The following is a 24,898-nucleotide window of genomic DNA, read 5'->3' as shown; positions in this document are numbered from 1 at the left end:
CCCGGCCCCCCGCACAGCCCTGCAGCCCAGCGCTCCCTTTTCTCCCTCGAAGGGCAAAGCACCGGGGGTTGCGAGAGCCCAGCCCCTGCGCGGGGCGGCTGAGGTGCTGGGTAAATCGCCAAAGGACCAAGGGGACGAAGCGCGTTAAAGTCAGCAACAACTCAACCTCCTTCCAGGCTTTTCTGGCAGCTCGAGCCCTGCGGATCCTTCCCCAGCGAAGTGCAAGGCCCGGTAAGGGTTGTTTTGTGCTAGATGTACACACGCACAGTCTGCCACAACATTTATCAGTAATATTTAGATAGAGACGGGCTGGCAAGGCTCCACACGAGCTATTTCTAGTGGGAAGTTTTCTTGCCAGAGCACGGGGCCGGGAGCTCGGCCCTGCCAGGCTGGTAGAAGAGGCTTGGCTGAAAATGTCACCTAAGCACCAGCGCAGCGTTCAGCCGGAGACATCGAGGAAACGTGCCATGGGGGAGCGTGCCATGGGGGAGCTCCTCGGGCACTGCCCCGGGGTGGTTCACACCACCGAGCACAGCTGGAGAAGGAAAGCTGGGTGACCTTAACCACAGTCCACCGCGTTTGGGCCCCGCACCGGATGCAAAAACGTGACTTCTCCATTTCAGAGCTTTCTTTGCAGTTTTGTTATCAGCTCTGGAAAACACCACTCGCTGCCCAGTTTTGTTTTCTCCAAGATTGTACGTATTGTCTAGTTTTTAAAAGCAAAGGGGAAGTAATTATCCCACCTTCCTGCCGGGCAGGAGAGCCCCTACATCCACCATCCACCCCGCCCGCACCCGCCGGGACACTCCGAATTTGGCGTCCTACAGCAGGGATGGGAGCAGGCTGCCTTTGTGTGACAAAGTCAGACACGCGGGCATCTGTCAAAGACAGCAGCTGGCCACCACGGCCGGGGGACTGCTGGCCACCTGGGCTGGGCCAGCGCCAGGCACCTTCCCTACAGCAACAGGGCTTCCTCCCGCCTGCCTGCCCCCCGAGAGGAGCCCAGCGGCGGAGGGAGGCTGCTGGCTCTTCCCTCCTGCTGAATCTCTCCCCCCCTAAGCGCAGATGAAGGTAAACAGGATGTTCCTGTAATGCCTGACCATCACTAAACAAAAAAAAAAAAAACCAACCCAAAAAACCAAACAAAAAAAATCCATGGCTTTGGATTATCCCAGAAGAGCAGCAGAGGTACCCAAAGCACAGGGCTGCTGGGGCAGCGACAGACACCTCCTCTTCCCTGGCCCCTCAGCACCTCCCCGCAGATTAACTTTGCTCTGGGTGAGGTTTGTATCAAACTGCAACACAGCTCTGACTGAAGGACAGGAGTGACCTATTTTCGGGCCTGTATGCTCTCCAGGACCAAGAGATGCCAGCTGCATGATATAAAGCATAAAACACCTTTTCCAATAATAATTCTAAGTTCAAAGTGTTTCTGCCCCCATACACAGACATAAGCAGTCATATATACATGCTTCACCTTCAGGAATAACTGTGTAGCACTACGGAAATTTTAACAAAACCCTTTTCTTGCAGCCTTTCCTAGAAAATAAAAGGATTTCCTACAGTAAACTGCTTAATTACAAAACCCCAATGCATATCCCCGCAACCCATCCGAGTGCTCTGGAGCCAGGCACATCTCCATCTAAAAATCCCCAAACCCAAGGAACGAGAGCTGCGACAGACAGAATCCTGCACCGAGACGCGTGTTTATTAAAACAAATCACAGGCTGTACAGAAGCAGCATGAAGCTGTTTAGTGTGCACAGACCCAGATCTCCTTTATCGCAGGGAACAACCGCGTACACTCATGCCGAGGGAGGACAAATTTCCAAGTCAGGGTCAGTGCGAGAGGCTCGTGCAGACAGATCGGAGACAGAGAAAAGGACAAGGGGCTGAATACGCGTGCTGAGAAGAAAGAAGTTTTCAATTAGAAAAAGGTTAAACGAAGCAGCAAGCGCTGTAGTCAGACAGATGATGTTCTTGGTCAGTGTAAATCCCTCAAAGATGGATCTAGCCTAAGCTGGGCATGACCTCAATGTTGCTTCACAGGGAATTCAGTGGAGAGCCAGCATTCGAGCAAAGCATCGATCACTAACAGGCTGCTGCAGTTACATACTAGGTCACTACATTTACACAACTTGCAGGGCTCTATCAGCTTCCCCTCTCCCATCAGCCACCCAAACACGGGCTTCATAGTCTCTCTTGTCAAACTAGAGCTGGCAGGCAGTCGCAGTCGCCCCTAAAAGGCTGGAGGATTTGACGGGTTGGGGTTACACAAGTGGCAACGCAGCCACGTTATGTCTCCGGGCTCCACGGCTCCTACTTCTTTCTGCCTCCTCTTTCTTTGAGTGCCAGGTGAATCAGAGAGCCACTTGTCATGTTGTAATAAGCCAGGGAGTTCGAATCCTTGATGAAGATGCCCTGAGGGGAGGCAAAAAGGAAAAAAAAAAAAACAGTCACGGCAGAAACCTTAACGCTACCTTCCCACGAAACCCCCCACAGATGAAGCCCTCCCGGCCCTAGTCTCAGAACAGGGCGATGACAGAATGCTGCAGGCTCTGAAAAACCCCGGAGAGAACCCAGTGCCTCAGAAGATGGGCACCGCAGGAGGTGGGTATGCTGGGAACGATGCAAGCGTACAAACAGACAAGATACACTATATACCTCCACAAACATATAGATAAAGACAGTCACCACAACAAGTGAAGTTATGTAGGCTCCACTCTACCTCCCTTTCTTTTTTCTTAAAAAAAAAAAAAAAAATCAGTTAAGCTTCCTTTCTCGCTAAGGGTTAACACAGTATCTGCCTGTAGACGAACTCGTGAGGAGGTAAGCGCACAAAGTTCACTGCTTAGGCAGCAGGTTGTGCCTGTGCACATGCATGACTGGAAACAAGTTAGTAAAAAGGAACGGTGCCTTTCTAACAGCTCCAGTCTCGAGAGGAAGAGAGAGATCTCTTCCCTTCCGTGTTTTGCAGAAAGTCTTTTCAGAGCTGCCAGGGTTTCAAAGTACTCTCGCCCACCTTCCAGAGCACACAGGACAGATCAGTGGGAGCAGACTGCTGCATGTACATGTCAAAAGCCCCCAGTAAAATAATAGGCTGATTTCAGAGAAAGCCATCAAGCTTAGAGGACTCATCTGCAGCAGCGACAAGGTGAAGATGCACCAACGCCACCCATTAAAGGCCTGTCCTGCTGTAAGTGTGCAGTTCTGTAACCAAGCGTGCTGTACAGACAGGGAAAATATTCCTTCTGCTCTTCCCAATAGGTCAGTAGGTACATTAGAACTTTTTCTTGTAAAAAGTCGGTTTGTGCGTGAGAAAGCACTGAAGTAACAAACAGCGTTTGAAGGGCTTATACCCACCTCGTACTGCAGCTTCTGCTTCCCAGCCGGCATCCCTGTGGCCTCATGGATCTTAACCTTTATAACAGACACCTAGGAAGAAGCAAAGAGCTTGCTCAGGCTTTTTTTCCCCACCATACGGATGGCCAGCACTGCTCCCCCAGCCACGCAACCCCGCTGGGCAAGAGGCCGCAGCGTGGGGAACATCCATCCAGAGTTGTACAGCTCCTGCCACACAGGTCAACTGCTAGTCTCAAAGCAAAGAAACTCGGTAGCAAAACAAGAAGGGGTAGAGGCCAGGTTAATAAGCTACGTGCCTGGTCTGAGAGCGGCAGGGTGAACACCAACACTTGGCCGTTCAGCTTCCATTCCGTCTTGTCCTGCATGTTGGGAACCTGGACTTTGACCGTGACCGGACCCTAAAGGAAACAAAGATAACGTCTCTTACAGGCAAGGAGGCTCAGGACTGCGATAAAAAAGCAGCAGACAAATTATTTATAGACACAGAGCGGCAGACAAATAATTTATTTCCAAAACTAGCCACGTATCTCAACTTCTCAGTGAACACACAGAAATGTATTTGCCTCAACACTGAGAAAGTTACTTCGCTACTACCCAAATAAAACATTTAGTTGGATTTCTCTCATTAGTCCCTCCTTTTGTGTGCCATTCCCCAAGCATGACAGGCATTCACAGTATTACAGAGTGAACACACGAATCATTAAATAGGAGACACTTCTCTGCGCAGATGTCCAGGAAAACCGTATAGCCACCTTAAAGGACTTAGAATTCGACCCACGATGATGGCACTCCTCAGGAAGGAATTCAGTCCAACATTTAGTTCATGTTGTTATGGACTATAGCACATTACCATACTATCATGCTGACACTGATATATTAAAGCTCCTTGCATCTCCAGCTTAGCAGTCCTCTGCTTAAAAGCTTATTAGCAGCATTAGTTCTTTACATTACTGTAAACCTACCTCTCACTGCCCTTAATTACAGAAGAGTGCTATCTTACTACGCGCCTGCGTGTAGCGCTGCGTTGCTCTTTCCAGTAAAATACAAAGTAGTTTAGTTTGCTCGGGAATGACGGTAGGAAGGAGCCACCTCAGAAAGTCACTCCCTTGCGAAGTGCTTCTGCACATCAGCTCCCCTCCGTGTAGTGAGCTGGCTTTACACCCCCCGGGGGCAGAGGAGGCCAAACAGCCCAGCAGGGTCAGGGCTCTGACGCTTCTCCACAAGAAACGTACCTTGTTCCTGCGCAGAAACTCCTCCTCTGGAATCAGGCTATCTTCGCTCTTCAGCTTCTTTGAGACTGGCTCATCCTCCATGGGTGGCGGTGGGTGAACAGGAGGCATCGGTGCTGGGGAAGGAACCGGAGCCACGGGAGGTGCAGGAACAAATGCTGAAACGGGACGGGGGGACACAACACAACCTGCAGTCATCCACCGAGTATACAGCAGCCACTCCCTTACACAAACACTCTTTTAGCAGACCCATCAAGGCTGAAACTAAATTCCACAATACACGGAGGAAGTTAACACAACCAACAGTAACGTGCAAACTTCAAGCGTTAGGAGATCTTTTATATGGGGAAACAGTCCAGGAAAAGACAAGAAGTGGCACAAGAGCTTCCTGCAGATCTTGCAGAAAAGAAATTGCTCTCGGTTTAGCATGCAGCGGTGCCATCACCTCGGTTTAAAAAGAAAAAAAAAGGAAGAACTGTTTTTTATACTGTGCTTTTCAACTGAAAAGCACCTAACGCTATGAAGCTGCTGTGAGGAAAGGGGCCAGACAACAGTTTTTACTCCTGCAGCAGCAACTTCTGTAACAAGCTGTAACGCCCAGCGAGGTGCTGGCAGCTCCTCTTTACTCTGGTTCCTTTTGGAAAGCCACGGGGATTCTTAATCTTCACGTGGGCAGGCTCCCCGGGGACACAGGCATAAAATGGGCGAGAGAATTCTCTGTATTTCATGCTGCAGGAGGATGTGATTTGGGCTTGAGCCCAAAAGCAGTACTGCTCGGTAAGTCATATCAAACACCCCAAAGTTCTTAATGATGGGACTCAGGGTCTGCAATCCCAATTACACGCCATTATCAGAGGCACAAAAGGAAAACAGAATCCAAGCTCAAGCCCACATTATACAGGAATTAGCTGACAATTAACCAGAAAAAGCTGAAGTTACTGACCTGTTGGTACTATCATGGGAGGCGGGCGGGGGCTCATGATGGGAGGAGCAGAGGGCGGCATGGGGACAACGTTGATGCGCGGGGTATGGATTATTGGTGGCATGGGGGTGGCTATGACGGATCCTGGAGGCAAACGGACCACGGAAGTCATCGGGGGACGAGGCATGACTGGAACTGCAGAAACAACAGCGGCACGAACGGGAGGGGGCATCTGGAGAGAGAGGGTAATTTTTCTTAGCAGGTACATGCGGGAACGCTCAGTGCTGTTTGCAATCCTGATTAAAATAACCAGGGCAACAGACAGAGGATTTCTAGTGGCCAAAGACTTGCTGGGAACCTCAGCGAGCCCACCGTACGGCCAGCCCAAGCTGCCCGTAAATGGGCACAGGAGCCTCGTTAACAGATCAAACAGTTCTTCCTTCCCTCACCACTCAGGTGTCAGACCATCAGCCACGTAGCAATCTTAAAGAAGGAGCTATTTCAGAGTCACGTAGCAGAACCCTTGGGGCAGGAACACCGGGCCAGGGAGTCACCTGTGAACGTTTCTTAAAAAAAAGGCCCCCACCCATTCCTTTATTAGCCATGCTCCCTTCCTCCAAGATCTCACTGCCCAGGTTCTTCCTCTGCCCAGCTGATCGAGTCTTTTTGGTACCGCTAAGGATGAAAAGCTCCACCTAAGTCTTATTTCCCATTTTTAACAGCAAGTTCAATAGGGTTCCTCTGATGGTTTAAGAGTCATTTGGAAACACGAACTTCACTCAGAATCTGCTTCTAAGCCAGCACCCTGCTGTTATTACCCTTGACCTTCGTCGGGACTCCCTTCTAATTAACTACGGTCACAGCCATTTGCTTTTGGAAGCCCAAACACTTACTGTGGGTGGACGAGGCACGGATGTGATAGGCTGAGCGCTAGCTGGGGGGTTTGATGCCGATGAAGGAGGGGGTGGCTGGGGCATTTCATTGGGTTTGCTGGGACCTATCTTCTCCTTGCTGTCATCTTCTGGCACCAGTCCCTTGGCCTTATGGATAGCTTCAATTTGCTCTTGGAGAGTAATATTGGCCTGAGCAGCTTGTTGTGTGCGGGCCATGCTGCCTGAGTGGCCATCCCAGGTCACCTGAGAGGATAAAATAAATCAGAGTAACTCCAGCCTGTCCAGACTGCAACGTGAGCTGCAAATAAATCAAGAGAGCAGCTTTCCACTCTACCTTTTCCTCTGGTTTCTGGATTTCTTCTTCACCAATCTTTTTACCAATGGCAGTCTCTTCTACACCGAAGATATCAGTACGGCGCTCTGCCAGCTGCTTCAAGCTGCTTTCAATATCCAAACCTGCAGGCAAAAAGAGAAATTCTTATCTCAAGTGATATAATCAAACATGATCAAGCCTCTTTTAATGATTTTTAAACTGTCTGGCACCTAATGGTCAAATGCTGCTCTTTTTCGAAAGAGACTGCAACTGATGGCTGGTCAGCAGCAGCTAATGCTCTTGGCCTTTAAGTTTACAGAAAGGCTTCAATGTACTGAGGACAAATGTATCCACATAATCAGCACACTAAGGACATCATACAGAAAGCTACATTTAAGACTGTCCTTATCGGTGGGACCCAGGGGGAGTGAGGGAGTGTGCTAAGAGTTCACAGAACTCATGCAGGAACTCTTTTGCAAGCTGTGTCAGATGCTCAAGCTGACCTGGGGCATAGACCTCATCATCACTCTGCTTTTCACGGATGGATCGATCACGCTGCTCCAACCATCGAGGATCCAGGAGACCAATTCGCATGTGTTCTTGCATTTTACTGGCAGGAATTTTCTCTCCAGTGATGGGGGAAACAAGATACTCATCTGGAGCTGGGGCAGGTGGTAATGGTTTTGAGGCTAGAAAAACAAAACCATACTGTTAAAAACACACTGGAGGATGCAGCCTAGAAACAAATGCTTCTGTGATTATTCAGGAAGAAATAAAGTTTTTCTTCACCAGCCTGATTTACCTTTGGGATCGTAATCTTTCCGCACAATGACCTGATCTGGCGTGGGAGGAAGAGGTGGTGGCATTGGGGTTTCTGGAGGAGGAGGAACCTTCTGACCTTCATCTTCGTCATCTGAGCCCTTATTTAGGGAAGGAAAAAAAAAAATTCATAACCAAGTTCCTGCAATCAAGTATCAACAAACAAGATTTGAGAAAGGTATAAAAATCCTATGCAGCGCTGGAAGAACTGATTATGCAGCTTCAAAGCAACAGAGCTACCTTGCCTCTGGACACCTATGCTACAGTGGTTCCTCTGGATAATCACGATTCAGAAATTCAGTGGACCCAGAAGAGGAAGCAAGTACTCCTCAGCTTCCACATTACCACAGCATGGCAAGCAGGAGCTTACAGTTAATCATGTTCTTGTTCCCTGTCACCAGAAAAACAGCTTACATACAGTGGGTAGAGGAAGAGTGTAAAATGAGTCATCTTTCAGCGTTCCACACTCTGTGCAGAAGAAAGCCCAAAAGGCTTGATCACAGAAGTATAAATCCACACATTAGGTGACAAAATTACTGAATTTCTCTCTTGGAAACTGTATTGTCAAGGAAAACATTAAAAATACCACATGCCAGCATTCCAGCAGAAACAGGTTGTTTTGAAATTCCATCAGAAGGAAATCTCATTTCCTCAAGAAACTGAGGAACTTCTTACAGTGAAAACGAAGGGCATCACAAACCCCACAAACTTTAGGGGACAAAAGCAATGCTGATTCTATTGGCTCGTTACCTCATCCATATCCTGCACTTGTGTGTCTTGATCCAGCTGGGCTGGGGGCTCATCTGTTTTCTCTTGCTTTTCATCCTCCTCATCCGACTCCACCTCCATCTCTACCTCCTCGCTTTCCCCAAACTTCTCGTAACGCTCCTGGATCAGGATTCGAGCTCCCAACTCTTCTGGAGTGGTGGGAGGAGGGAAATTCCCTACAACGCAGAAAACAGAGCTTCTCTGTCTCTATCCCATTTCATTGCTCAATACACAGATGGAAATATCAGTTTCTTGAATGAAAAGCAGTTTCTTTACAAAGCAGTGGCATCAAAATCTCCTGGGAGCCGAGGTATATAGAAGGGAATGGATGGAGTCTATACAGACTGATATCAGCATGACACATGAAGATGAAGGTACTTACAGGTGAAAGCACCACTGGAAAGTGCGACAAGATCTGCTGTCCCAGTGGAAGTGGAAAAGCAGACACTGGACTTCATGCAAGGAGAACATTACTCCAGAAAAAAAAAAACCCAGCCCTGCACACTGTCACTAGAAGGCTTTCCACTTCATCTTGGAAGGATATGCAACTGTAAAACCCAACGTCTGCCTGAAAACGGCATTTCAGAACATAGCCCCTACTCAAAGGGAGCAGAGTTTCATAGAGGTTACAACGGTTAACTGCAGTACCTTGCTCATTGGGCTGGAAGTCAACTGTTTCCACGACCACAAAGTCATGCCAATCAATCTGGGCGTAAGCAACACGCTCCTTTTCCTTCTCCTCCTCTTCCTTCTTTCTCTCTCGCTCCTGGAACTTTGCCCACTCCACTCTGTAATACACCTGCACAAGCAGACATAAAGCACGCACCAAATGTCAGACAAGAAAAACATCAGTCACCTCTACAGCATCTGGAAGTTTACGCTACCAACCCTTTCAGGGCAGTTACACAAGCACTACTTCAGAGGCCTGGCACGACAAAGAAATATTTGTATTTCATTTAGAAACTACAGGTTTGCCTGTTAAGTAATGTACCGCAGCAGCACATAAAGTGGTTTTCTAAAGCCGGAACTGCAGACTTCTTGAGCCAAGACCCAGCCACCCAGGTATGACATGACTCAGGTGTCACTGAAGATTCACAGCCAGCAAACAATTCATAGACATTTACCACAACCCTGTTACGCCACCTTTCCAAAGCAAAAGCAGTCTTTGTGACCAAGACAGAAGTCAAAGTAATAAAGAACAGCTTGGAAGGACTATAAGTGACTGAGGTGTCACAGTGAAGTTGTCTGAGGGGGAAACATTCTACTTTGTAAAGCGTTTGGAAATGGCGTCGTGCGGCATCTATGCCCCTATGCTGCCACAAGCAAACTACCCCCAACAGGAACACCAGCTAGTAGTTTAAAGGCAAGCTGGAGTACCCTGTATTCAAGTGACTACAGGGGACGCATCCATTTTATTCTCTGTATATTTGTATTTGCTGCCAATAAGTCAGAAACACGCAAAGAGAAAAAATTCAAAATATAAATGAAATGCTTCAGCAATTTTGCAAATTTTTCATCCAATACCTGATCTAGGACTTCCTTGGGATTTTCAGCCTCTTTCTTGAGTTTGAGGAGTAAGCCTTTCGGTGGGATCAAGATCTGAAACACATTTTGCGTGACAGTTGGTGACAATTCTTTTTACCAAAGCCTCCTTAAAAGCAATTATTCTCTTTCCACACTGATAAAAATATCAGCAGACCCCTGGGGCTATGTTCCACTTACTCTATTGCAACCCTCTGATCACTTATTGCTCCTACTTGCACTTAAAAATATTCACTCTTGGCCTTCCAACTACGCTCCACATTTTAAAAATCACAACTTTTACTTATATTACAATAGCGTCTGGTACGTTTTAAAGTAACAGCCCACTGCGTTCAGCGCTGCATGTTGCCAACAACGTGTGAGATACCCACTCTACTTAAGGAGCGAGATGTAAAGGATGGGCTCCTGGACCTGCGCATATTCCTAGTCTGGCTGTTTTGTATGGCTTCAGTAGTCTTCAAAAATCAATACTGCTGTTGAAGGAATCAACTTGAGAGGTAAACTGCCAAGACTACCTTTGTGTACTGTTCAACCAGCTTAGTGAAGTAGTTAAAGAGACTGTGCTGGGGGCGAAGGAAATCAAACTGGTAGTTCCTCTGCTCTTTCTGCATCAGCTGAGTCAAGAACTGCCGCCCGTTCCGAGCCACAAACTGCGCCGTTAGCTTCACCACATCCAAGTCAAAGGCCGAGATTGAGGGAGGATCTGCAATGAACTCGAACTCCGGAGGTGGCTCTTTCGGAACGACTGTCTCCTGGATCACCTGGGCCTGCACCTGCAGAGCAGAACAGAGACGGCTCAGTGACTGCCCTCAAGAAACCGTTACCAAACACTTGCGAGAACCCATTCTTCCTTCAGCTGCTGCGGGAAAGCAGCAACAGTCTAGATATCCTGGCAGCTTCAAGGATGAGAAAAATTAGTACCACAGGGTGTATCTGGACATCTGTATTTAGCCCTACTATAAAAAAAAGTTGCTCCAACACCTAGCAAAACTGGAAACTATCAGGACTTCACTACAACCCTCCAGGTCTGTCAATACTACACAGCGTGACTGTTGGCTGTGCAAAGTGTGGAAAAGATTCAGGCAGTGCCCTTTTTCCACCCAGTACGTATAAAACTAAAGAAGATTAGCACAACTAAAGAAGATTAGCAACACTTTGTACTCCACGTTTTAAGGGGAAGTTGATCCTTCCAGCAGAAGAAAAGGAAATGTTTCTACAAAACAGTGGATGCTACAAGCCCAAACTGAACTCCGAGGGATTCTAAAGACTTGCCTATGGGAAGGACTCCTAAACTCATACAGTCCGAGCGATCACTAGTGTTAAGTACCACATCAGTCAACACACAACTAAACGTAATTAAAACGGACCAAGTAGGACAATATATTGGCTCTTCCGCACACAACTTTGAGTTACCAGCAACTGGGGGATGCACATCTGCATCAAAACAAAGTCCCAGACACAAAACTCCAAGCCTCTCAGTGCTGCCTTTTTCACACACGTCTAAGGAACTCCTTCATTTGCCTCGTCTTTCAGACCTCCTGCTTAACATCGGGCTGTGACACAACCAGTTAGAAGCCAAGTTCTCGACCAAAGTGAGAAGGAAAACTTACCTTCTGTGGAAGCTGCTGCTGAGCACTTTGCTGCTGTTGCATGACCTTGGGAATAGCAGCCGAGGGCTCCTGTGCTTTACCCTCTTTGAACTCGCTGACTTTGTGCCGGTAGTATGCATGGTAAGGATCGTTGGGATTCAAGAAATTGAACTTAGGGTTATTTATTTCATTCTGACGAATTCGAGCTTCAAATTCTGGACCATTTCTGGGGAGGAAACAGATAAATTGTTCAGATGAATGGGCATCAACTCAAGTGTGAACGTCTGTTTCTTTCATAGTAGGATGTGTTGATGCATCAGCCCCTCAAAGAATTTTCTCTCATACGTACGTGGAAGGAGTTTATCTCTCAGTAACTCACACCCAACGCAGCAGCCAGCTGTACACATGCAAGTTAAAGGCATTTGTCCTAATTTAGTCTATAACACTTCACAGCGAATATTTCTTAAGACAGTTAAAAACACACTCACGAGTGTTCCACAATCTCATTTGGCTACATACAAACAAAAGGCCATTTACTGGATTGACAGTTTATCGGATGGAGTTTACAAGTTACTTGCTAGACCAATTATTGCTCTATTAACAAGCTTTTAAGACTAGTTTCATTTCCAGAAAGCTCACAGAAGGAAAAAAGTAGGTAACCATCGGCCTGTGTAGAGATTGACCACACCAGCGTTGCATAGAAGAGCCCTAAGTTTTAGTTCAGGTAACGTCCACTCCTCCCATCCAAAGTGCGAGCCATTTATTTCAGGGTAGTTGGAGAAAGTTAACAGCTGCCATAGCATGTTTCTCTTCATATTCTCTGGATACCTCCAAGTCTTGTTTAGACACTCCGCTTCTTCCAAAAGAGGAGTTCTCTACAATACCAAAGGATAAAGACAGCCCCCTCCTTATCCTCAAAGGAAGCCAACGCTCCTTGGCAGCATTCTAGAGATTAGTTACACAATAAGTGTCTTTGACTAGACCAGCGTTTAGCAGTTGTCTTAAACCCACAGCAACAACCATTCCGTTTTAGTGGGGCGAAAGCACGCAGCGTTCAGCCTGTCTGGATACCATGAAGGTTAAGAATTCACACAGCCAGCTGAGGAGGGGTATTTACCTCCTGGGCTACTCGTACACTGCCAGGAAGAGCAAGATCCAGTCCCCTAAGACCTCACGTAGTGATAAGACAGCCAGAAATACTTACGCGTTAAACAACAACAGGACTAGGCAGTACTAACAGCTTGCACTTGCAGAGCGATGACATTAGGCAAATGGAAGAAGCCCAAATGAGTAAAACGTATTCAACTTTGAGACTCCTCCCCTAAATTTGACCTCTATGCTCACGCTAATCAATCTGCTACAGTCAACAGGGGAAAAAATCCCATACTCATCACGGGCAGCCCATGTATCCTAAGAGAGGATCAGACTCCTCTCTGGAGGTACGCACTTCTCTCCCTCTGGCTATCAAGGGAGAGAGAGATGACCGAGGCTTAGACGAACACACATCCCAGCCGCTGGCAGTTTACCAAGCTGTACACAAGCAGGGATGGGACTTAACCTCAGGGCTCAACAAGCAAGCGAGCACCCTTGTACCGGAAAGTTCATCACCTACCATTTGCCTACACACTGTAAAACACAGTCATGACTCTTCTTGGCTTCATCACTCAGTGGAGCACCTGTAACGAGGCGCTCTGTCTGGAATGTTGTTTCCCCTTCAGATCATACGGAAGAGGAACCGTGACCTAGTTATTGCAGCATGTACTACAGATTTTTCCAAGAACTTCATTTTATTTACTACCCTAACTTTTCTAGCAAAGCATGTCTTACGCCTCTTAAGTAGAATATTCGTCGTTTCTTTTCCACAGTCTCACTGGTATAGACTCAATCCTTACAATCCTTTGTGTAAATTCATAGGATTGTGACCTGCTTCAGTTTCTGGAGCCGCGCAGACAGGAGCACTGGAAGAGAAGCATGAAAATCCCAGGAAACATGAGACACCACCAGTGTCGTTTACCTGGCTACGAAGCTGGCAGTCTTGTCCACAATATTCCTGACCTCCGGTGGAGGGTAAATAATTCCTACTACAGGCTTGGCTGGTGCTGCTTCCTCTTTTGGCTCCTCTTCTGGCTGTAATAAAAATGTAAATATACATATATATATATACAGTCCTCTGTACTGCTGCCTCACAACTATAGCAACTATTCAAAAGGTGAAGCGGTGGTGGCACAGGAAGACATCTTTCATTGTGGTGTTTGCAATCAGTCAAGATACTAAATTCAAATAGCCTAAATCAAAGCTGAAAACAAGAGAAGGAACTTCAAGTAGTATTGAGTTACATGCTATATACCAGCACCAGGGGGTGAAAAATAGCCTGGTAGGCTGCAAATCCAGCCTAGGTTTATTTTCAGGTGGTTGAGTTGGAAAATTCATCTCCCTTCTCTCTCAACTTCCTCATCTACATTGGGAGTAACAATCCTAACACACCTCAACAAATTGTTCTGCGACCCCGTGCTTAATGAAGGCTATGTAAGAATTAAGTATTCCAAACAGCCACCCAAACGGCAGGCAGCACTGTCTATCCTCCTCCCCAGCTCCCAAAACATTTAGTATTTCCTGACACAAAGATCTGGTTTAACAATCTGAATCACCAGTCCCACAAACTACTTGCTCGGCTTCTCAGGGTGGGAGACAATGTTTGTCTGCTTGGCAAGGGCACCCGCTGCAGGGCAGGCACAGCAAGGCGAGGAGGAAGGCCACTCCACGGGAACCAAAAAAAGTCCTCCCGGCATCTTTACTATCTCAGCCTTGACCCCAAGTAGGTTTATAAATGCCGAGACAAGAAGCAGCGCAGGGGAATGCCTATAATAACACATCTAGGAATAACTCAGCAGTGCTAAACAGGTTTGGAAATCATGAATGTTCCTAGAGGCCTGTGGGACTGCAAAAAACTAGAATATGAATTATTAACTCCGCATTAAATAAAACATAGCTTTTAATCCCATTGTGGTTGCATGAAAAGCTGTTCCATAGAGAAAAGCTCTGCAGGGCATTTTTCTCACTGATATTATAGGCGGATCTAAACTAAAATCCCAGAATGCTCCCTGAGGATGGCTTTGTCTTCCAGTAAGACCAGAAGCTGCTCTTTGCAGGATACTAAAGATGTCTCTCCTCCTTCCTCACCAAGCAACTTTCACAAGGCTTTTATAAAAGAGAAGAGGTGTATGGGAAGTGTTTATAATCTTAACAGGGACAGTCAGGGAAATTTTAAAATACCAGTAAAGCTACTAGCTCTGCTCAATCCATGGGTACTCCAAGGCAGAAAACCCTCTGGAGTCAAAATACAGCCTTAATAAAGTGTGTTAAGAAAAAGGCACCATAAACATATATGTTTTTCATTCCCACTCCCTCTGAACAACATCATCCTGAGGAGCTGAAGGACACGGTAACACAATGCTTGAGAGATATTTTTATTTAATCACGATGCTGAGTTCCTAACATATATGCATGAAAGACTCCGGGTGTTTGTTGGGAGCCACGATTTTCCTCCCAATTGTGCTAGCTACACCAAATCGCCCAGGATTTTCAGTCAGATCAGCTCCCTACGCTGCCTTGCTGTACAGCCGCACAAGCGCTGGTGCGTGAAACTGCTGGAACGGCTGGGGAAGGATGGGCTGGGGAAGGCCGGGGAGAGGCTCCAGCAGAGCTGAGCATGGCCGAGACAGAAGAGAACAGGGGGAGGTACTGCGAAGCCCGGGCCCGTACGCTCTCCCCAGCACGCTGGGACGGGCGTGTTTAACCCGGTCACACGTTGTTGCTGGCGGCAGGGCTGCCGCCATAGCCTACGGCAAACCTTCGCGTCCATCGCAATTACAATCCTGGGCCGCTTCCAGGAAGGGACTCAGCCTTGTGCCGAAGGGCAGCCCCCGCCCGCCCCCCCGCAGGCTGACTGCGGGCGAACGGGGAGCCGCGGGCGATGCCTGCGGGAATCAGCAGCGAACGGCAGGAGGGAAGCGCGGCCCCCCCCACGAGAAACGGGGCGGTGTAAGAAGCCGGACACCAAGATAACCCCAGCAGCCCCGCCTCCCCGCGCCTCGGCCGTGCTCGGGGGCCCCGGCCGCGGAGCAGCCCCCGCTCCCCGCCCTCAGCGCGGCCTCCCCCCCCGCCCGCGCGGCCCGCACCGGTTTGCTCTCCGCGGGGGGCGCCGGCTGCGCCGGAGGCATGGCTTGCACGGGCCCGGCCGGCATAGTGCTCCCTCGGGGCGGCGGGGAGCGCTTCCCCGCCGGAGCCGCTCCCGGGCCGAGACGAGCGAGAGCCGGAGGAAGCCGACACCGCCGCGGACGAAATGGCGGCCGCACGCGACGAGCTGCGCACGCGCGCCGGAAGCGACGGCGCCGCCACGAGCGGACGCACGCGCAGACTGCGGGCTACGGCCCACCGGCGGGGGCCGCTGGGTGGGGCAGAGCGCATGCGCCGTGGGAAGAGCCATTAGCGCGCCACACGGAGGGGGGGTTCCCTAAAGGCGGAGCAGAGGAGGAGCGTACCATTGCGGCGCGGGGGGGGGGGGGCCCTCCGGGGGGGGGGGGGGCGGGGCGGTTGCCATAGCAGCGGGCGGCGGCGGGCAGGTGGGGTCGTGTCGCCGCGTCTCCGCACAGGCCTCGGCCCGGGCCCCCCCGGTGCCCCTGGAGCCCTCCGGCCCTCCTGGGGTCCCCCAGCCCCGGGCCGCTGGGCTGGTCCCCTCCAGTGGCCTCTCCCCGGCGGGGCTGTCTCCCTGTCGCAGGCCTGGTGGCCCCCTCGCAGCCCACAGGCCGGAGCAGGCCTGAGCAGGCCGCCGCCCAGGGGCCTGGTCCCGCCGCCTCAGCGACATGGCGCACCTCCTGGGCCACCCCGGCTGCATGGAGAGCCTGCGGGCCGACCTGAGGGACCTGCAGGCAGCCATTGCGGACGTCTCCTCCCGGGCGGGGGCCGTGCGTTTCCCCTCCTGGAAGTTCCCCGATAAAGTGTCCTGCGACCTGGACCTGGCGGCGCTGCTGGAGCGGTACAGCTACGCCGAGAACGACCCCGAATTCACCCAGCACTCCCATGTGGTGCTGCTGGAGCTGGTGATAGACAGGTGAGAAGGCAAAGCCAGCCCCAGCCGTCCCTCTTAGAAGAAGCTTGGCTGGCAGCATGGCTCCTTCCCCCCGGAGGGAAGGGGACGGTTGTGTGCCCAGCCTGCCGAATGCGGCCGAGTGTTTTGGATGCCTTTTTCCCACGCGTTTCCATGATGAGCAGTGTGCTGGCACCTCAGCACCTCGGCTTCATGCTCTGCAGCTCTGTGCTGAGTTTTAAAACCCAACTCCTTGCCCTGCACAGAGCTCAGAGCTACCAGCACAAATGCTGTCCACAAAGGAGCAGAGCAAGCCGCTGCTCTGCCCGGGAGCCAAGGGCACCTGGGCAGACGGGGGCAGGCTCATTAAATTGCCCCCCAAAACCTTGGAAACGCTCAGACACAGCTGCACCGACAGGCCTGGGAGGCAAAAGCGCCTTTTGCAATCTGGGTGAAATAAATATGACTGCGTTTCAAAAGATGAGCCATTGCCATGGAGCTGTTGGCCCTAACAATTAGGGTTTGATATTGGCAGCGTGGGCGTCCCAAATCTTTTGGGAGAGCTTAATTGCAGCCTCTTGGGAGTGGCTGGCTGCAAGCAGCCTGCGTGGCCTGCGTCCTGGCATCTGCAGGAGGATTTTCATCCCACCAAATACTGCTCCGTGGAGTGATTCAGGCCTGGGGGGGGGTCACAGGAGCGCTGATATCCACCCTCCTTTGCCAAACTTGCTTTGTCCAGGGGACGGGGAGGAGGCACAACCTCCTTGCCTTGGTGCCGGCCCTTCGGCTCGCTGCGCTGTTAAACACCAAGGGCCCTTTCCCCATTATAAATACTCTGTTACTCTAAGCTGTGTTTCGTTTCTGATGAAGAAGACTGCTGCTGCTGCTTCAGAGCTTCACGGGCTACGCAGAAAACCTGCTCAGCGAGCGAGCTGTCCCCCCAGCACGGGCAGTGGGACCCTGCATGTCCGCGGGGCTGACGGCGAGGAGGTACTGGTGCAGCATGCTGAAACTGGGGGCCTTCTACCAGCAGCTCCTGGCCGAGGTGGGACATCTGGGGGCCCTGACACCCCACAAGCTGAGTGCAGGCGTCGTGGAAATGGCCCTTGCCTCACCCCTCATGATTTGGGCTGCGATGGGGTCACGGTCCTTCTCGGGCACGCCCCGTGACACGCGCAGTGGCCACGCCTGATGTGCTCCTGGCTCGTGACCCGTGTGTCAGACAGGACACATCTGTCCCGCACTGTCCCCTCCCGGCCTGAGTCCTTTCCCTCCTCTAACCACCTCTCCCAGCCATGCCACTGGGTCCATCCTCCTCCAGGCACCCACCCGGATCTCAGGATGGGGGAGCTTGGCTGCCCTTACTGCTTGGAAAAATACTCTCCTCCTGCCAACACGCTGCCCCTGCAGCTCTGCCCACCCCACTGTTTGTGGGGCTGAGCTGGCTCAAATCGGTGAAATAATTTGTGGTAAAAACACTACACCACTCCCCGTGTTTTTTGGTTTGGTTTGTTTTTTTTCCCCAAAATGATCCCTTTCATGGCAAAGTCTCACAATAATTTATCTGGTGTAACCGGGAGACAGCGGAGGAGGTGGGAAAGAAGGGACGGTCACAAGAAGGGGAGCCGGGGAGCAGGTTTCACTGCCGAGGCTTCCCATCATGAAACCACAGCTCCAGTAGCGGTGGCTGGAAAGCTGCCTGGCAGCTTGTAAAAATTCAGTCCCCCCATACCCCACATCAGGGAGCAGGAAGCAAATTAATTTTGCTCGTTAGCCACGTGCTTTGGTTGTAATGGAGCACAGTAAACAGGGAACCCGCACGCTTGGTAGCTGTCCTCCTCCAACCTCTGGGAACTTCTCTCCTCCCAGGAGAAGGGCTCGCTGCCCTCGTAGCCCCTTGGCTGCACTAATGTCCTATCCCCACGCTTCATACCTCTGTATTTGGGCTCTTACGGATCATTTGCAGCCGACTGTTTGATCTGGGCCCTGTTTTTGTTCTGTGTGCTCTCCACCAGAAGAAGGCTTGCAGGAAGGAGATCCCCACACTGCAATCCACTTCCCAGGCTGGGAAACTTGAGAAGGAGTGCCGGAAACGCTGCTCGCCTGACGTTTTGGAGCCAAGAACTTCCACAGAAGTTGCCCAGTCCACTTCTCTGTGCCCATCATTGAGTGTCCGTGCACCAGACAGCGACGCCTCGGGCAGCTCCCTGCCCAGGGTTGCCTGCAGCATGGCCGAGAGCAGCCGCAGCATCCCCACGCAGACAACTGGGTCATCTCTGGGACCCTGCGACACCTGCGCCAGCGCACAGGCCAGCCTCCACGAGGTCGGAAAAGCCATCACCAGCATCTGCCAGAGCCAGAACATCCCCTCAGCTCTGAGCAGGTTCCAGGAGATGGTGGAGGAGAGCACCGGGAGAAGGACCCTCTCTGCAACGGACGTGAGCTACTGGGCCTCAGAGCAGAGCAAGGACCTCTCCCGGATCAGCAAACACCTCCAGATGCTGCTGCAGCAGGTCAACCCTCTGAAATCTGAGCTGGAAGAGTCGGAGAAACAGAAGGACAAGCTGCGGAAACAGGTTGAGGACTTTTCCCGGTTGGTTCAGGTGGAGAAGGAGACCCAAGCACAGCAGAGGAAGGAGGCTGAGCGGAACCTGGAAGTAAAGAACAAAGAGTATTTAGAGGCTGTAGCCAGGCTGGAGCGGGACAAGGACGACCTACGGAGAGGTACAGTGCTGTTCCCAGCATCCCTTCCCCGGCCAGTGGGTATTTGCAGGAGAAGCATGGAGTCTGTGGTCAAATCTTGGTCCCACCACCACGAGTAGGGCTTTTGCCACTGATTTTGGTAGGTGCCGGGGCTGTTCCCTGCTGTGAGACTAACCCAGGTTGTCCACATCCTCTCACTGCTTCCTCCCTGCTGAAGCACAGCATGATACAATCACTGGATGAAAAACGCTTTGGCCTGGCCGTTTGCTGCCTCCTTGTTTTAGTTTCTTTGAGGAGCTGCTTAATTAGTAGAGTTTTTGTGCTGCTTTAGGAGCTGCTCTGCTGGAAGAGCGACTCGCCGCCTTAAAGGAGGAGCTGTCTGCGAAGCAGGCTGCTGTGCAGGAGCTGGGTAAGGACCCCTGGGGCTCACCAGTTGGCAAATCTCTCCCCCAGCCTCGCTCCGATCTCACGAGTGTTTTACAGCCATGTAACTCCTGGCTCCCCCAGAATCGGTCGGGTATAGCGCTGGTGGGAATGGGGGGAGGACGAGCCTCCTTTGTTGCCGTGCCCAAACATCACCCAGCACCAGAGTGGGCTCGCGCTGGTGGAGATTCAGGGGGTCGCAGCCCTCCTGTCACACCTGCCTCCCCCTCGCCAGGGCCCATGGAGCGTGTGGGGCCCCTTCGAGCCACCTTATCTGGGACCTTCTCCCCCTCCTGCTAAGCCTGGGCCAAAGGTGCTGTGTCTCCCCAGAGGTGACCAAGACGACCTTGCTGGAGGAGATGAGGACCACGATGGTGGCCAGGAGCCAGGTGCTGGAGCTGGAGGAGAAGGTGCAGCTGCTCACCGGCCAGCGGGAGAGCCTGGGCCAGGAGCTGAGCACCGCCACCACCCAGCTGGAGAAGGAGAAGGCCAAAGTGGAGAGCATGCTGAGGCACCAGGAGGTATGGCCAGGCCCGCTGCTGCCCACTCTGCCCACTCCGGAGCTGCTCTGCAGCCCCACAGCATGCTGTGGAGCGGGCTGAGCTCAGGCCAGCTCTTTCATACCCTGGCCTTAAGCCAGGGTGTAGGCGGGGATGGTACAGAGATCCTACTCGTGGTGCTGGGCCCCGAGGAGCTCACCCTCCATCCGCACTCACTCTGCACAGCTTTGGCCGAGCCCTCCTTGCCCCGCACCCCTTCTCTGCCCTCTCAGCTGCTGCCACAGCCCCTCGTCACCGTGGGTGCTGCCCGGTGTGAGGGCGGTGGTGAGCGGGTGCAGCAGCAGCCCCGTGCAGGCTCGCCTGCCCTGTACAGTCCCTGCAGGCCAAGCAGAGGGCTCTGCTGCGGCAGCTCGACAGCCTGGACCAGGAGCGCGAGGAGCTGCAGGCCAGCCTGGGAGAGGCTGAGGAGGACAAGGCCAAACTGGCGGAGCAGCTGGAGGAGAGCCGGGAGCGGAGCGGGCAACAGCTACGGGCGCAGCAGGTCAGTGCTGGCAGCCAGCACGCGGCTGGGGGGCTGCCAGGAGCGGGGCTCCCTGGGGAGCCACTGGTGCGGGACACAGCTGTGCCATCGGGGTGTCAGGAGCCACCCGCTGCCCCGTCCCCCACCCGTAGCCAGAGTTTTCCCAGGAGGGGGACTCTGGGACTTGGTGTGACGTTGCCATGTGGCCATCTCCTCCTGGGACCCCCTGGGGAAGACCCCTCTCCTGCCTGGACAAGTCTCTGCTGCTTTACCCTGCAGCCAAGGCAGAGGGGAGCAGCAGGAAGCAGCAACTCGGGCTTCTCCCGTGTCTCCCCACGTTCCTGTTCCTGGACACGCACAGTACGGTGCGTGTCCAGAACACTGTTGGTGCTGCTGTTGCTTCCAGCTCACACAGGGACCTTACAGCCGAGACCCTGCAATTCATCACACTGCTGCGGGACATCCTTATCACATAAGGAAAGGGCGGGAGCTCTCCTTGGGGGGGATCCGAGTACTCCTGTGGGGCTCCCCAGGCTGCACCCTCCCAAGGTTTGGGAGAGCTCTCTGGAAACCTCACCACCTCTCTGCTGTGCCACGCAGGAGCTGCTGGACGCACTGCAGCGGGAGAAGCTGAGCCTGGAGCAGTCTGTCTCGGAGCTGCAGGCAAATGTCTCCAAGCTGGAGGAGCAGGCGCGGGAGCTGAAGGAGCGGGAGAGGCTCCTGGTGTTCTTCCCCGAGCTCCACGTCCCCGCTGAGACGCAGTTTGAGAGTAAGGGAGAGGGCGGCAGCGCCTGCTTTTGCTGCAGTGGGCTTGCGCCTTCGGGGGTCTCCTGGAGCTCGCAGGGGATCCTGCCGGCCCCAGACATGCCAGCGTTGTTTGTACAACACAATTTGTCCCACCAATAGCCAGGAGGGGCTCAGTCCATGGGCCATGCTAAGCCCCTACCATCTTTCCCCATCCCCTACCATCTTTCCACACCTCTCTACGTGGGTGCTGTTTGTCCCACTTCCAAGGCCGGGAAGTAAAGCAGGGCCGGGGCATGGGTAGAGCTTTGTTTGCCCTCGCGGTTTCAGCTGGCACGGTTTTGGGTCCCAGCTGCCACCTCCCAGGCTGTGCTGGTGCTCCCCGGCTGGGGCAGCCTCCTTTCCAGCGGGCAGCCACCCTGCTTGAGAGGGAGGAGGGCTGCTGCCAACACCGCCGAGCAGGCAGGCGGCAGCGGGCTGAGCTCTGGCTCCTGCCACAAGGACGTCGTATTTTGTTTGCAGGCACCGGGAGCTTGACGGAGGACATGGAGAAGCAGCTGCAGGCCAACAGCATCCGGATCAGCGTGCTGGAGCAGGAGAACGCACGGCTCAGGTCTGCGCTAGCCAAGGTGAAGGCGGCTGCTGAGCAGGGCGTGCTGAAGGTGAGGCTGCACCCAAGTCAGGGCGAGCTGGATGCCACCGGGGAGAGGGGTGCATGTGCCAGCAGGGTGCTGCGTACCCCAAGACCAGCCCATGGCCCCTGGCACTGTCCCACATCCTCTGGGGAGGGGTTCTCTGGTTGCATACCCTTGCAGAAGAGGCTCCAGGGCGCAAAAGGCTGCGGGGCTCCTCACGACACCCCCTGCGACTCAGCAGCTGCTTCCCCAGCCTGCACAGGGCCGAGCTGGACAAAGCTGCTTCCAGAAGCGCACAAAGCTGGGCGGGGGCTCTGATCCTTTGCTGTCCCAGGGCCTGATCCTGCCTTCAGGAGCCCATCTTGGCCTCAAGGCAGCTGAACCCAGGTGCTCCTACCTGATGCTTTCCGAGCCAGAGCGGCCAAGCCGATGCCGGGACGCTGCTGCACGCACGGTGCCCGCAGCTTGCAGCCGCCGGTGGCCAGACCCAGACCGGCACCAGCACATCCCCGGTGCCGGGCTGCAGCCAGGCGCAGCACGCCAGGGTCACTCGCTCCCTGGCAGCGAATGGCATGGGCAGGGCAGCGCCGGGGCCGGTGCTAACAGCTCAGTCGGTCGCTGCTGGAGCAGCCTTTCCTGCCCGGCGCGGGCCGCACGCAGCTGCAGGCCCCACCGGGCGCGGGGGCTGCTACAACGCCCTTCCCCTGGGGTCAGTCGCTGCGCTCAGCCCTGTTAGCTTTAGACCAGCCCTGTGTTTTTGGGGTGTGCCCACCCCAGGAGGGCCAGGGCTCGGGCTCCTGTGCCAGCGGGAGGTCAGTCTGGTTTAACTGGTGTTGGCAGGGAAAGCTGCTTGGGCGAGGTGCCCGGGGCTGGTTCCCAGCTCCTCTACATCAGCCCCGCCGCGGCCGTTGTACCACCGTGCCACTGCCACCAGCTCAGCAGTGACGGCCACCCAGGGCTGAGGCCGAGGGGTGCGACCGGAGCTGAACATGGGGGAAGTTTCACCTCCTTCTCTTCCCCAGCTCGTCCCGCAGAGCCAGCTGTGGTCTCAGCTCAGCAGCCAGCGCAGCGGGGAGGCGGGCGAGCAGGACGCAGGGTGAGTAGGAACCTAGAGGAAGGGGCTGGGGAGCTTCCCTCTTCCTCTCCTCTAACCGCTCCCACCACCTGCAGGCGGCCGAGCAGCCGAGGCAGCAGGGACAGCAGAGGGACACGTGGACGCGCAGGCGAGGCCCGGCAGCGAGCTCCCAGCAGCCAGCGGCCAAAGCTGCTCTCAGCCAGACCCTGCCTCTCGCTGCTGGCTGAGGGCCTGGTGCTCAGCCCCGCCAAGCCAAGAGGGAGAGGCAGAACACCCCCCCCTCCTCTCACCGCACCGGCAGCCACCGCAAATAAATGCTCACAAGACTAACGCAGAAACGAGGCGTTCAATGAGCAGCCACCTGCCCTGCCCCACGGGACCTCGTTACCTGTGCTTTGTGCATCGCAAAGGCGCGTTCCCTTGGGAAACCCGGTCTCTCTGCCCGTCCTGTCGAGCCCGCACGCGGCGGGCATAGGAAGCCTGGGGAAACGGTCCCGCAGTGGCTTTGCCGCGGCTCAGCTACCAGCCGGCCCCTGGCTGTTGCTTTGTTTTCTGCAGGACTGCAGCACCGAACAGGTCTGCACAGTTTCCCCTGTTGTCCCTCCCCGTTGGGCAACGCTGTGGTTTGTGGCAACACAGAGGGTGAGGGCGCAGAGGGCTGGGCTGGCATCTCCCCTTCTCCCCCGCTGCAGGGACCGGGCCGGGGCTGGCTTTCCCCGGGGGGCAGCCAGGGGACCGACCTGCACGCAGGCGAGGAGCCCTTGGAGGGGGGGAACGCTGCCTGGGTGTGCAGTGCAGCCCCTGCACCGCCAGCTGAGCGGGGCCAGGGACCTTCCTGGGCGCTGGAGCTCGGTCGCCCACGGCTAAGCTGCTGCTGGAGTCCCCGGCACAGCTCTCGTCACCCGGACGATGCCTGGGCACAGCTCGAGTTAGCTCACACCAGGAACCGTTCCCAAGAGGCAACTGGGATGTGGCCACGCTGCTTTGAAGAGGAAGGCAGAGCTGGGCTGGGGATGAGAGGACTCTGAGCCGCCCTTAGCTTGCCAGCACAGCCGCAGCCTGAGAAAGCGGCTTGTCTGGTGCCGCCGGCAGCCACGAGCGCCCAGAGGGGCCGGGGACCACCGAGCTGCCTGCGCAGGATGGCCCCGACCCCCCGAGCAACGTCACAAGCCTCAGAGAGCGGTGGGAGCCGCGCGACCCCAACACAAGACACGGCAGCCTGTCCTTGCTCTGTATTTAATAGAGACGGACGCGTGCAATGCTGCAGCCCAGCAGCCTCTGGCCGCTGCGTGGAACAGGAGCCGGTCAGGGCTCACGGCAAGTCCCCGGCCACCATGGCACACCCGTGTTCAGTCAAAGAAGCCCTGCGTTCAGTCTCTGCAGCTGACTCGTGCCGTCCTTTCTAATAAGTTAGTATAAATAAAGCGTTCAACCCCCCTGCCCTCCTGCTCGAGGCAGCGGGTCGCCCGCAGCCCTGCCAGCTCCGTCCCCGGCCCTGGCAGAGCTGCCACCCAACGCACCCGTGCTGCGGGGGGGCTCACGCCGCAGCCAGGCCCCCCCGCCGGGCTCGGGCGCAGCACGGCCCCCAGCTGGGCTCTGCCCACCCTGCCGCAGCCACCGGCAAATAGAAAAAAAAAGAAAAGTCTTAGAAAAATCACTATGAGCAGGGAAAGAGTGCAGCCGGGCCAGGGCTCCCCCTGCCTCCAGCCTCCGTGCCCCCACCCTGTTACTCCCATGGGTGCCCCCGTAGCTTCCTTTCATAGCACCCCTTCCCC

General features: G+C 53.8%; 2 protein-coding genes across 9 annotated transcripts; one reads left to right on the top strand and one right to left on the bottom strand.

The window, feature by feature from the left end:
- Positions 1-1,687: 1,687 nt before the first annotated feature.
- Positions 1,688-15,820, bottom strand: SF3A1 (splicing factor 3a subunit 1). Its single transcript, XM_075515872.1, has 16 exons — positions 15,616-15,820; positions 13,452-13,564; positions 11,459-11,663; positions 10,364-10,621; positions 9,831-9,905; positions 8,955-9,105; positions 8,289-8,482; positions 7,522-7,639; positions 7,223-7,408; positions 6,741-6,862; positions 6,407-6,649; positions 5,535-5,745; positions 4,595-4,749; positions 3,659-3,760; positions 3,363-3,434; positions 1,688-2,420 (listed from the first exon to the last, which is right to left on the bottom strand). The coding sequence occupies exons 1-16, from the start codon at positions 15,679-15,681 to the stop codon at positions 2,319-2,321; spliced, it is 2,373 nt and encodes a 790-aa protein (XP_075371987.1). The 5' UTR covers positions 15,682-15,820; the 3' UTR covers positions 1,688-2,318.
- Positions 15,821-16,021: 201 nt separating this feature from the next.
- CCDC157 (coiled-coil domain containing 157) lies at positions 16,022-24,733 on the top strand. Of its 8 annotated transcripts, none has more exons than XM_075515964.1 (10): positions 16,022-16,547; positions 17,372-17,513; positions 18,539-19,247; positions 19,558-19,635; positions 19,980-20,170; positions 20,523-20,690; positions 21,270-21,438; positions 21,936-22,075; positions 23,071-23,144; positions 23,219-24,733. In XM_075515964.1, the coding sequence occupies exons 1-10, from the start codon at positions 16,300-16,302 to the stop codon at positions 23,451-23,453; spliced, it is 2,154 nt and encodes a 717-aa protein (XP_075372079.1). In that variant the 5' UTR covers positions 16,022-16,299; the 3' UTR covers positions 23,454-24,733. The 8 variants fall into 8 exon arrangements, with proteins under 8 accessions (XP_075372079.1, XP_075372078.1, XP_075372075.1 ...); XM_075515963.1 differs by having other exon boundaries at positions 17,394-17,568; positions 18,542-19,247; positions 23,219-23,833; XM_075515960.1 differs by having other exon boundaries at positions 17,394-17,568; positions 23,219-23,824.
- Positions 24,734-24,898: the final 165 nt, after the last annotated feature.

The sequence above is a fragment of the Mycteria americana genome, chromosome 13 (genome assembly GCF_035582795.1).
Source record: "Mycteria americana isolate JAX WOST 10 ecotype Jacksonville Zoo and Gardens chromosome 13, USCA_MyAme_1.0, whole genome shotgun sequence".
In the NCBI taxonomy this organism is placed as follows: domain Eukaryota; kingdom Metazoa; phylum Chordata; class Aves; order Ciconiiformes; family Ciconiidae; genus Mycteria; species Mycteria americana.
The sequence above is the reverse complement of the archived record's forward strand: the minus strand, read 5'-3'. Positions and strand labels throughout refer to the sequence as shown.

Excerpts from the sequence above, each read along its gene's own strand:
- CCDC157 (XM_075515960.1), top strand. The coding sequence starts at position 16,300 with ATGGCGCACCTCCTGGGCCACCCCGGCTGCATGGAGAGCCTGCGGGCC. Across the intron at positions 20,691-21,269 it reads AACAGCTACGGGCGCAGCAG|GAGCTGCTGGACGCACTGCA; the intron begins GTCAGTGCTGGC and ends TGTGCCACGCAG. Across the intron at positions 23,145-23,218 it reads GCGGGCGAGCAGGACGCAGG|GCGGCCGAGCAGCCGAGGCA; the intron begins GTGAGTAGGAAC and ends CACCACCTGCAG.
- SF3A1 (XM_075515872.1), bottom strand. The coding sequence starts at position 15,681 with ATGCCGGCCGGGCCCGTGCAAGCCATGCCTCCGGCGCAGCCGGCGCCC. Across the intron at positions 9,106-9,830 it reads CCAAGGAAGTCCTAGATCAG|GTGTATTACAGAGTGGAGTG; the intron begins GTATTGGATGAA and ends CTGCTTGTGCAG. Across the intron at positions 3,761-4,594 it reads AGTTTCTGCGCAGGAACAAG|GGTCCGGTCACGGTCAAAGT; the intron begins GTACGTTTCTTG and ends TGTTTCCTTTAG.